The 12,500-nt window shown below is 44.7% G+C and overlaps 1 protein-coding gene across 1 annotated transcript in view; it reads left to right on the forward strand.

Moving 5' to 3' along the window:
• Positions 1 to 5,112: 5,112 nt before the first annotated feature.
• The window catches only part of LOC138950641 (lectin L6-like), a 15,118-nt gene continuing 7,730 nt past the window's right edge, over positions 5,113 to 12,500 (forward strand). The window contains exons 1-4 of the mRNA XM_070322355.1: positions 5,113 to 5,149; positions 7,620 to 7,652; positions 8,874 to 9,079; positions 11,037 to 11,130. Coding sequence (XP_070178456.1) covers positions 7,639 to 7,652; positions 8,874 to 9,079; positions 11,037 to 11,130 — 314 coding nt within the window. The 5' untranslated portion in view covers positions 5,113 to 5,149; positions 7,620 to 7,638. The remainder of the gene's footprint in view (positions 5,150 to 7,619; positions 7,653 to 8,873; positions 9,080 to 11,036; positions 11,131 to 12,500) is intronic.

The following is a 12,500-nucleotide window of genomic DNA, read 5'->3' on the forward strand; positions in this document are numbered from 1 at the left end:
TTGAGTCTTGACTTGCGATTTATTTTAATTAATGAGCACAACAAAAAAAACTCCCCCCCCCCCCCCAAAAAAAAAAGAAATAGTATACTGTGTGTTATAAACTGAACAGGAAAAGCGCGCATGATTCATAAAAATACACTAAAAAAAATATGGCATTGACGGGGCTCGAACCAGCGACTTCAAAGACGGCGCCGCAGTCCTATCCACTGAGCTCAGCGGACATCTGTCAAAATCGAACTAACTAGGAAACATCTATTTTGTGAGACACAATAATCACGGCAGTCGTTGTGTGAATTAGGTCAGTTCGACCTTCGCTTACCCCGCTTGGCGTGCTATGCACGGAGTTCTACCGACCTCATTTTTTTTTTTTTTTTTTTTTTTTTGGGGGGGGGGCGACTTTTCACGCAGGCCATCGTCACTTATACGCCAAAGAAGAAATCATGTTGATATGACCAGCTCCCAGTCTTTGCCTTCGGGGCTGTACAGACATGCAAACGCATGAACACTTATGCAGGTACGCATGGAATCACGCTCGGGAACTCACAAACGCATTTTTGTTCGCACATACGGGAGCGTACACACACACACACACACACACACACACACACACACACACACACACACACACACACACTTACACACACACACTCACATTCACGCACAATGTACAAACGCACACACACGAACACACACACGCAAGCACGCACGAACACACACGCACACGTATACGGACACACACACACACACACACACACACACACACACACACACATTCACGCACAATGTACAAACGCACACACACGAACACACACTTAAACGCACATGCACACACACAAATTAAACCCGCACGAACGCACACACGCATGCACGCGCACACACGAACAGACACACACACACACACACACACACACACACACACACACACGCACATTCATGCACACACGCACACACACGAAGACACACGTTAACGCACACGCACAAAAACAAACTACACATGCACGCACACACGCATGCACGCGCAAACACACACACACACACACACACACACACACACACACACACACAGTGACTTAGACTACACATATATTTACCATTTTCCAGTGATGCCAGAACGGTAGTAGACGCGATCATCTTCGTTGACCCCCCACACAATCTTATTACCCACATCCAACTGAACGAGGGAACCTGAAAAGCAGTCCAAGAGTTCACGCAATAAATGAGGTAATTATATATATTTTATAGGCACCCACAAGACAAGACAAGAGTTACCCGGCATTGCACGATCCTGGCTTCGTTATCATTCTACACTGGAACGCCGAAGAAGAAGAAGAAGAAGTTATCATTCTACTGAAAGTAACATCCTAAATATCTTTAAAGATTTAAGCATGGACTTCAAAGTTTGGCAGCGATTACAAATTGGATGTCTTAAACACTCGATATATGGGATGTGACGTGTCTAACTTTTTCTGGTTATGTTAAGTGCCAGAGACCGAATTAGATTTGCTTTCAGTGGCTGACACCTGTTTTTAGCGGAGTGAGCCCTTTTTATTTTTTAATGTTACCTATGTGTGGTTTTTCTTCTTCAGCGTTCCAGAATGTTCTGGTTACGTGTGTTCTCCTTTGCCCATTTGGGTTCCCCAAACTATACTCTGAGAGCATAGTCAGCTTCAGTCCGATTTCGTTGGGTAGGCATGCTGGGTATTTTTGTGTTACCATAACCCACCGAACTCTGACATGGATTACAGGATCTTTTCAGTGCGCACTTGGTCTTGTGCTTGCGTGTACACACGAAGGAGGTCAAGTCACTGGCAGGTCTGCACATACGTTGACCTGGGAGTTCGGAAAAATCTCCACTCTTAACCCACCAGGCGTCAGCGACCGGGATTCGAACTCACAACCTCCCGATTAGGAGGCCGACTCTTACCACCACGCCACTGCGCCCGTCAGCCCAATGTGTGGTATTTCGTAACCCTGTACCCTTCCCTCCTCATCCAGTCGCTACCCTGGTGATGAATCCGCCCTACATGTTCTCATTGTAGAGGATCGTGCCGACTGCCCTCCCTCAGTGTTGCAAGGTCTAGTCTAGCTGCTGTGTAATCTTTGCTGTGGGGTAAGAATGAGTGCTAAAGATAGCCTGCAGCTAAAGTAGCAGAAAGGAAGCCATGTGAACAGCCATGCATGCACACCTGCCCCCCCCCCCCCCCTACATACCCCCTCCCCACCCCTACACATGCACACACCAAATCCTCCGGTCCCTCAGGTTAACCCAGTCGGTGCCCTGGTTGATGGGTTCACCATACGTGACCCTCCACCATGAAATGAGTCGCATGTCACCTCGCGCAGTTCTGCGCTAGGCTTAATATAAGTCCGGGGAACGTCTGGTAACAGTGTGAGGGTCACCTCGCGCAGTTCTGCGCTAGGCTTAATATAAGTCCGGGGAACGTCTGGTAACAGTGTGAGGGTCACCTTAGTCACAGGCTTATAGCTCAAACGGTTTTCGCTCTTTTCTAAAACGGCTTTTTAACCACTGGACAGAGCATAAAAACTCTTTAGGAAAATGTAAAAATATAAAAATCATGCAAAGGTGACATGCGACTCATTCGCTGTAGTAGATCTTGCCCATCCCCTCCACGCACACGTACACACCCATACCCCCCCCCCCCCCCACCCACCCACCCACCCGCTCTGTAGTGTGTTAGTGCAAGGACAATCGATCTGAATGTTCGAATCGAGAGAGGAAAAATGGCGTCTGACCGGACGTGTGCTAAAGGTCTGTTCGGTCGAGACTCTGACACTTTCACAAATATCTGTCATACAAAACATCCAGTATTTTCAAGTAAATGACGGATACAATCTATTGTCATCATTTTCACGAGTTTTCATTCACAAGCACCTGGGAAATAAATCTCATGTTCCCCAGGCAATAAATCCCCGGTTACCATAGTTGCAGGAAGCAGGTTATACATGGATAATCAAAAGCAAACCCAATAGAAACGCTCGGGGATTCTTCGGCTCTTTTTATTGGTGTTTCCCCAGACCTAAACAGACGACGGACACGACACTTCTTTGCAAAGTTCCAAAAACGAACTGACAACCTGACAAAAGTAAACAAAAAACAAAACTACTTCATGAAAGGTCATACATTCATCAAAAACAAATGAAACCTAGCGATATGTTTTGTCTTCTTACAGAGTCATGGAGTGCGTGTATCTGTGTTTCGATACACAGATGTTCGGAGAAGCACGAACGTCAAGTTCAAGTAAAACGACCCCTGACATACACATTTTGACCCGTGCACAAGACGTTGTATCGATAAACGAAGCACAAATAAGAAACAATAATAAAAGCAAAGAAAATAGCAACAAGATATGCAAACATCTAACAAAGCCGAGCAAGCAGAATGACAGGTCTAATGAAAAACAAAGAGGTACCAAGTCGGAAACAAGATCGCGATTCTTTCCTTCGCTGCACGACGCAAATCTTCTGTGACCTTTGACCAAACGTAGCTTCCACATTCGATCACTCAGCATAATATTTACAACAGAAAGCCGAGGGGGTGGAATACCGAGATGAACCTACAGAACTGTGCATCCCAACACATTTAATGAACTCAAAAACACAGAAAGTTGCTTTCACACGCCATCTTTGATTACCAGTGGTTATCAAACCGGGACTCGTGTGATTATCAGCACGGAACCCCTGTTTCAAAGTATGGCTCGTTTGGTTGATAGGGTGATTGGTTGGTTGGTTGGTTGGTTGGTTGGTTGGTTGGTTAGTTGGTTAGTTGGTTTTTTGTTGTTCCGTAATTATTGTTGTCGTCGTCTAAGTTGTCGTCTTTGTTGTTTGTTTCAACACACCCACGCCCCCTCGACATTCAGACCCCCCCCCCTCCTCCCCCTTAGGCCCTACCACGCACCTGTGTTGGTCCCCTCTAATTAACGACCAATTGATTTAGGGTTACGACTAATAATGAGTTTGGAAGATAAGTTTATTTTGTCAATTAGAAGCAGCAGGTGGGCTGAAAGACGACGAGGAATGTCTTGAGCGTCACATCATGATACACTGAAGCGTCAGTCACTAAGATGTTTATTTCCCGCAAGGTGTGTTTGTTAAAATCAATGAAAGTTCGGATAGTTATTGTGGAACACACGGACAGGTGTAGACAGACACACAGAAGCACGCTTGCACGAACTCACATAGAAAGATGTACGCACGCACGAAAGCATGCACACACACACACACACACACACACACACACACACACACACGCACACAAACACACACACGAACGCACGCACGCAAGCACACACACACACACACACATACACACACACACACACACACACACACACACACACGCGAACGCAGGAACGCAAGCACACACACACACACACACATACATACACACATACACACACACACACACACACACACACACACACACACACACACACACACGCACACACTCACATACATACACACAAACCCACAAACATAACCCTCACACACACACACACACACACACACACACACACACACACACACACACACAGTTTCAGAGCTGCATTCCCAAATTCAGTTGACGCTACATTAAAGGCACAGTTCTTCCTGAGAGAACGATTCGGCTCGATCACCATCTCACATCGGCCAAGGATTTTACGTGGAATAAAACCATCCCTCCACCCTGACACATACCAACCTCAACATCTTAACTACTTTTATTGTTTTGTTTTGTTTTGTTTTGGTAATTTCGCAAATTTACACCGGTGACTTTTAAAAAATAAGTTCATACAAACAATTCCCACTCAGCTGTTGATTTGTCGTATGTGTGCAAATAGAGGGAAGGTCCTATTCCATGCTTCTTCTTCTTCTTCTTCGTTCATGGGGAGACTCACATGGTTTGTACGTGTATGACCGTTATTACCCTGCCATTTAGGCAGCCATACGCCGCTTTCGGGGGAATATCCAACGTAAAACCCTTGCCAGATCTAAGATATAAACTGCTTTGACAGGAAGGAGCGTGCCTTTAAGCGCTGTCGTGTACCACCAAATGTATGGATGCATGTCTTCGTCTTTCACTATAAAACGAAGGAATTACTGAAGATAGCTAAAGTCAACCGGTTTTACAACTTCTGGTCACAGTGTTAAGGTAAACCTTTGAGAAACTAATAATTTCTCGCTTCCGTTATTTGTTCTTGTTCAGTAATTAGTTTCTTATGTTTGTTTAACGGTTTTGCTTTTTACATTGATCACGTTTACTTGTTTGTTATGATACTGTTTTTCTCGACATTTTCTAGTCATTATTCAATAACGGTAGTTATTGCTTCACTTGTTTTTATGTTCACTGTCTTCACACAGAGATGTTCACTGTCTTCACACAGAGATGTTCACTGTCTTCACACAGAGATGTTCACTGTCTTCACACAGAGATGTTCACTGTCTTCACACAGAGATGTTCAATGTTCTCTGTGGGTAGAGGATGAGGACGCTTTAGATGAAACGATCGAATAGTCTTGATCTGTTGAAGGATGAGAAGAGGGTTAGAAAACACTAAACAAATGAATAAATAAAAACAAATGCACAACAGCATTAATAACTGAATAAATAGATAAATAAATAAATAAATAAATAAATACAAAAAAACATAAATAAATTAATTAATAATTTGATAAACAAATAAATGAATAAATAAATAAATTACCAACATGCATAAAAACATAAATAATTACATAAGTTTGTTGTTGTAGTTGTTGATCTTTAAACAAAATTCTTTTAGCAGAGTTAATATTCTGGAGGCTGAGGACATTTTTTCTCAGATTCTTCCAATAAGAAGCAGGAGCTAAATCTGTTCTGGCATTGGTTTTTTTCTTCAAACTGTAATACAATACTACTTGACCAAAACTTCACACGGAAGTTCAAGAGAAATCACAACGTCAGGTACACATTAAAATCCTCGTGTAGAATTTGAAAATGTACAGACACAGTCCTCACTGTGAACAAACCGCGAATCACCGTTTCAGATCGTTCTCGGGAACAGGCTACTTCCAATTCAGTAGTGGAGCGACTATCCTCAACCCGGCGGGTCCCCAGGTGGCGGCTAGGGAAACGGCCCCCAGATATGAGGGTCAGCTGCGAATAATTATAGAATAAGCAGTCCCGGACCAACTAGCGGTGTCTCTACCAGGACGGGGTGGGTTGGCAGATGGCACTGACTACCCTATAAAATGCCCTACGTGTCCGATGACGGTTACACCATGCGAGTAAGAGCCGCATTAAAAGCTCTAGCCCCGGGTTAAGACCCCCCCCCCCCCCCCCCCCCCCCGGTGTAGGATCCGGTCCGGTCCCCCCTCTGAAGTAGTCCCCCGGGGGACCAATTCGTGGCAAAAACTGCTCTATAATGGTCCCCCCTTAGACATCCAGCCTCGTTTTTCTTAGGCATTCAAGCCATTTTCAATCTATATCTTCGTCCGGTATTATGTAGTGCACAGACAGCAATCTCTTTGTTTGACTATATTTTGCAGAAAATAAAATAGATCTGATTTATAATGCCGTTCAAAAGAAAAATGACATGAAATAAAATGAATAATAAATAAATACTGATAAGAAGAAATGAAACCAGTCTCTGATTCTTTCCTTTCTTTTCTCTAAAATTGCTGGTAACATTACTAACATTGTAACAAGAAAAACGAGGCTGGATGTCTAAGGGGGGACCATTATAGAGCAGTTTTTGCCACGAATTGGTCCCCCGGGGGACTACTTCAGAGGGGGGACCGGACCGGATCCTACACCGGTAAGAAATCCCCCATGTGTTCCCAGGGTTAGGTTTTTGAGCCAGGAACTATAAGGGCGAGGTAACCCTGAAAGAAACCTAACAGGCGCACCTCAACGAACCATAGATCCACGCAAATCGCAAAAATGAAATGTAGCGAACGACAAGAAGAAGAAGGTCGTTCCAGCCTGTTACATGGGATAAGACCATGCCTCCAATTACACACGTACCAAGCATCAACATGCTGAGTGCTCTCTCTGCGGGCTGGGAATTGTTTCATTCATTCATTCATCAATTTCTTTACGGGCACTAGTGACTTTTTACTAATCAAATGCATGAAACATTTTTACTCTGCAGGGTGTTGATTTTTGGTATGAGTCCTAGCGGAGGGATTGTCTTTTCCCATTTAAAAAAGCTTGCGTATAAATGAGAGTGTGAGACTAACTGTGTTCAGGAGAAAGACTATAGCTCTGACTTGAGTGACAATAACAAACATTAAGATTCGTTATCGAGATGTACAAAATAACACCGACATTGTAAATAAAATCAAAACTTGACTAAATGTAAAAACAAGAAAGTTATGTTGTTGGAACGTTTAATTATTGACAACAAAACCGTTACGTTCACAGATATAGATCGACCCAGCAGTCTTGTAAGTGCACAGACAAACACTAATTAGACAAAACATAACTGACAAATTGTTCAGCCGCTTGCAGGGAAGACACAAGGGAGGCAATGATTAATAACGAAATGAATGACGTAGGAAGGGAATGACGTCAGCATCGAAAGTTGGCAGTCTTTATGTTTTTGGATTTTTAAAATTGTAATTTCTCTTTCTTGTATATTTCAGGGCAACATTTTCCGAAACAATGGTCCGACAAAGGTATGGTATATATTTCTCATACTTGGCCAAAGGTTGCCCGTGTCGCTAAAACGGTAGTGATTTGCCGAATCTATGTTAGGGCAACTTGCCCATTACGTGAAATCGGCAGCTGTGGGTCCCCTGTAGCTCAGTTGGAAGAGCACTGGATTTATGATCCTACGGTCACAGGTTCGATTGCGGGCCGGGACGGATACGGGTGAACTTATGTGCCACCCCCGTGTCACCCACTGTGGCACATACGTCAAGATCTCGGTCATGCTGCCATAATTGCGGGTGGCTGATGACACCCAAACACGCTCACACCTGGGTAGCGCGACTCTGTCGCTGCTAGTTATCCTTGGGAGGAAACGACCCAAATTTCTCAGCGATGGGACCACAAAGCAATGAACATGAAAATGAAATAAATGAGAGAAAATAATCCGGAGAATCGGAAACCATTGTCGCGAAATGAGCAAGATGTCTGTTCCGCTATGTCGAAAACAATGTGACCATGCGTGTAGCAAAGCGATCATTGTGGCAGAGATCGAGAGGTCAGTTGTGCACATTTTTGAAAGACAATGGCGTCAAAACAAAGCAGACACTGCACACAAAAGAAGCACATTGAAGCTCCTCAATTTTATGACTGTGAATCTCACGATCGCTTGATTTAATTTTACTATCAGTGGCAATATGGACCTTATTTTTAAAGGGCGCAACTCTGTTCGTAGAAACCTCAACAAAGTAACTTCAAAACAATCCTTTCTCTCTCCTTCGCTCTGTCTCTGTCTGTCTGTCTGTCTGTCTGTTTGTCTGTTTCTCTCTCCATCCCTCCCTCTCTCTCTCTCTCTCTCTCTCTCTCTCTCTCTCTCTCTCTCTCTCTCTCTCTCTCTCTCTCTCTCCGTCGCTGTCTGTCTGTCTGTCTGTTTCTCTATCCCTCCCTCCCTCCCTCCCTCTCTCTCGCTCTCTCTCTCTCTTTCTCTCTCTCTCTCTCTCTCTCTCTCTCTCTCGCACTCTCTTTCTCTCTCTTTCTCTCTCTTTCTCTCTCTTTCTTTGTCTCTCTCTCTCTCTCTCTTTCTCTCTCTCTCTCTCTCTCTCTCTCTCTCTCTTTCTCTCTTTCTCTCTCTCTCTCTCTCTCTCTCTCTCTCTCTCTCTCTCTCTCTCTCTCTCTCGCTCTTTCTCCCCTCCCAACTCTCTCCCTCCCCCCCCTCCCCGAACATAGTCTACTTCCTACTGTTGTCACAGCGCACTCTGCTCGGTACTTGTACTGGCTGCGACTTTCCTGACCTTGACCCACGCCGTCACGTTTGAGGAACCCGAAGGACGATTGGTCAGCGTGTCCGTGGGCCCATCAGGTGTGTGGGGGGCCAACGCAAACAACACCGTGTACTACCGAGAGCAGTCCTTCAGATACCCCAGCCGCCGGGGCTCAGACTGGATCAAAATCCCCGGTGAGGTTTGCTTCTTGCCAGTCTTGAGACCACGTGTTACTGTCTGGCATCTGTTATGACGGCTTACTAGTGCCAAAACTACATAATTGTAATTATCACGTGAAAATTACTAATTTTTTTTGGCTCGCTTCTTTGACGGATTGCTAGAGCCAAAACTAAAAATGAGTACTTTTCACGTGAAAATTAGTACTTTTCACGCTAAAATCAGTAATTAACACGTGAAAACGCTAACTGACAGTGTTAATTAGTACTTTTTACGTGATAATTGTAACCCAAGGTTTTGGCACTAGTAAGCCGTCATAATCTGCCTCGCGAGTCCGAGAAAAATGTCCCTCTTTCTTGTTGCTGCGATGCCCGCAGAATCCCTCCGTGCGGTGGTGCTCTCAGGCACCTCACACGTAGACTGATGCAGAATCCATCCGTACGGTGGTGCTCTCAGGCACCTCACACGTAGACTGATGCAGAATCCCTCCGTACGGTGGTGCTCTCAGGCACCTCACACGTAGACTGATGCAGAATCCCTCCGTACGGTGGTGCTCTCAGGCACCTCACACGTAGACTGATGCAGAGTTCCTTCTAGGTTAACCGGGTCGGTCAGGCTTCTAGATGGATTAAGGTCATCTGTCCGCGGCCGCCTGGTGGGTTAAGGGTGGAGATTTTTCCGATCTCCCAGGTCAACTTAGATATGTGCACACCTGCTAGTGTCATATCCCCATGCGTGTCTACATGCAAGCACAAGACCTAGTGCGCTCGGAATAGATCCTGTAATCCACGTCAGAGTTCGGTGGGTTATAGAAAGACGAAAAATACCCAGCATGCTTCACCCGAAAGCGGCGTATGGCTGCTTAAAGGGCGGTGTGAAAACGGTCATAACGTAAAAACCCACGAACAAGACGAGTGAACGTGGGAGTTTCAGCCCATGAACGAAGAAGAAGAAGAAGAAGAAGAAGAAGAAGAAGAAGAAGAAGAAGAAGAAGAAGAAGAAGAAGAAGAAGAAGAAGAAGAAGAAGAAGAAGAAGAAGAAGAAGAAGAAGAAGAAGAGATACATGCAAAGTTCTTCCTGGTCAAACGAGTCGGTCAGGCTTCTAGATTGACTAAGGTTAAGGTCATCTCTCCCATTGGACACTTACACACACAAAATGTTTGCAGTGCAGTAGAAAATATATAGGTAAATCAGGCACTACGTTCGCATGCTTCGCAGAGACGAGCTGCACCCGTCTCAGTCTTCGGGTTTAGGCAGCGAAGCCTTAGTACCAGTAGTTTCTGTGTAGAATGTTTTGTTTATAGTGTTGATCAGGCTTACAGAGTGACTTAATGTTTTTCTATCGCTTTAAGCGACTTTAGTTGTTGCTGGTTTTTGTTTGTTTGTTTGTTTTAGAATGTCTTCTTTAATTCACTAGTGCTTTAAAATAACACAATTTTGTTTATAAAGAATACAAAATTAAAACCGGGAAGCTGAGAGTATTTTGGGGGTATACTCCAGTTAGTGTACACACTGTGTAACCAGCGGTGTACCCTTTTTTTTCATTATTAAAAACAATATGCAAAGCAAATGTTATAAAGTGATTAAGAAGAAAAGTTGTTTTTTATTTTGTGTTAAAAAGTTGAAGTGCTATTCTTTACCGTGTTCAGACACACACACACACACACGCACGCGCACACAAACAACCCCCGCACACACACACACACACACACACACACACACACACACACACACACACACACACACACACACACACACACACACACACACACAAGCGCGCACACACGCGTACTCCCACACACACATACACACACAAACGAGTTTTATTCTTTAAAAGATAACTCCTAGTAAGTATAAGTATAATTGTGGTAGTGTTTCGTGGGTTTTATGTTACATGCACCACCGCTGCAATTTCTTCATGTGAGATAATACAGTTAATTTGATTGATTTGATTTGATTGTATACTTTGAACAGGTGACCTGAAACAGGTTGACGTCGGAACGAACATAGTGTGGGGAGTCAACAGCGCAGACGACATCTACTACCGCATCGGATGCACACAAAAAAAGTATTGCATTTATCCACGTTTTGAACATAAAGACACAGTCCGTCCTACGTACAACAATCGGGTTGCCGTTTAAGTTTTACAGCCTCACGGCAAACCCATTACGGGCACGGGAGACCTGGAAACCCCGGCTTTGTATGGACAAAAAGGGAATTAAGAAAATAAAAATAATGATAATAATAACAAATTGGGTATAAAAACAACAGGGCAAGAGGTGGGGGGAGGGGTATGGGGGGGGGGGGAGGGGGGATAAGGAAATGCGGACTAGAAAAGACGGCTAGAAAAGACGCGGGGTGGGCTAGGGGCCTGACTGGGTCGTCTTGGGTCAGCGCTGTGAATGGTCGCTGTGGCGGGTGTTGGGCCTATGGATCTGGCCCGGCCTGTGTACGGGATAACAAAACCTCCCTTATAAGGCCAGCCTCCGCTTGGTCACATACCACCAATCATCTGTCCGGCTTCTTTCAGTCAAGAGTAGGAGCTTGTGTCTTGATTTATTTCGCTAAAAGCCACTTGTGTCTTCATTTCTTCTTCTTCTTCGTTCATGGGCTGAAACTCCCACGTTCACTCATGATTTTGCACGAGTGGGTTTTTACGTGTATGACTGTCTTTACACCGCCATTCAGGCAGCTATACGCCGCTTTCGGGAGACGCATACTGAGTATATTCGTGTTTCTATAACCCACCGAACTCTGACATGGGTTACAGGATCTTTTTTCCATGGGCACTTGATCTTGTGCTTGCTTGTACACACGAAGGGGGAATAGAATATTTTGACCTGGGAGATCGAACAAATCTCCACCCTTAACTTACCAGGCGGCCGCGGCAGGGATTAGAATTCACGACCTTCCAATTAGGACGCTGACCCCTCGAGCTTCCACATGTGGGTTCCTGGAACACCCGCTGTACACAATGCTACTTGTAACGCATATATATATTTGTTTCCATTTCTATTGGCTTCCCACAGACGGGCGCCGTGGCCTATTGGATAAGACATCGGCCTCCTAATCGGAAGGTCGTGAGTTCAAATCCCGGCCGTGGCCGCCTGACGGGTTAAGGGTGGATATTTTACTGATCTCTCAGGTCAACTGACGTGCAGAAATGCTAGTGTCTTATACCCCTGCGTGTGTACAGGCAAGCACAAGACGAGTGCGCACGGAAACGAACGTAGGGGATAGATCGTCACACCTGAGCTTCACACAGGCTTTTCCTCTTATTGTTATCCGACACACATTATATTCGTCCGCCAAATCAGAAAATATATTGTTTTTAAGAGCACGCTCATAAGCCTAGCTTGTTGTGCTCCATTTGCTTGATTGATTGTATACCGCATTGTTATTTGTAATTATATGAATAAAAACTATCACACACACACA

Source organism: Littorina saxatilis, linkage group LG16 (genome assembly GCF_037325665.1).
Source record: "Littorina saxatilis isolate snail1 linkage group LG16, US_GU_Lsax_2.0, whole genome shotgun sequence".
Classification (NCBI taxonomy): domain Eukaryota; kingdom Metazoa; phylum Mollusca; class Gastropoda; order Littorinimorpha; family Littorinidae; genus Littorina; species Littorina saxatilis.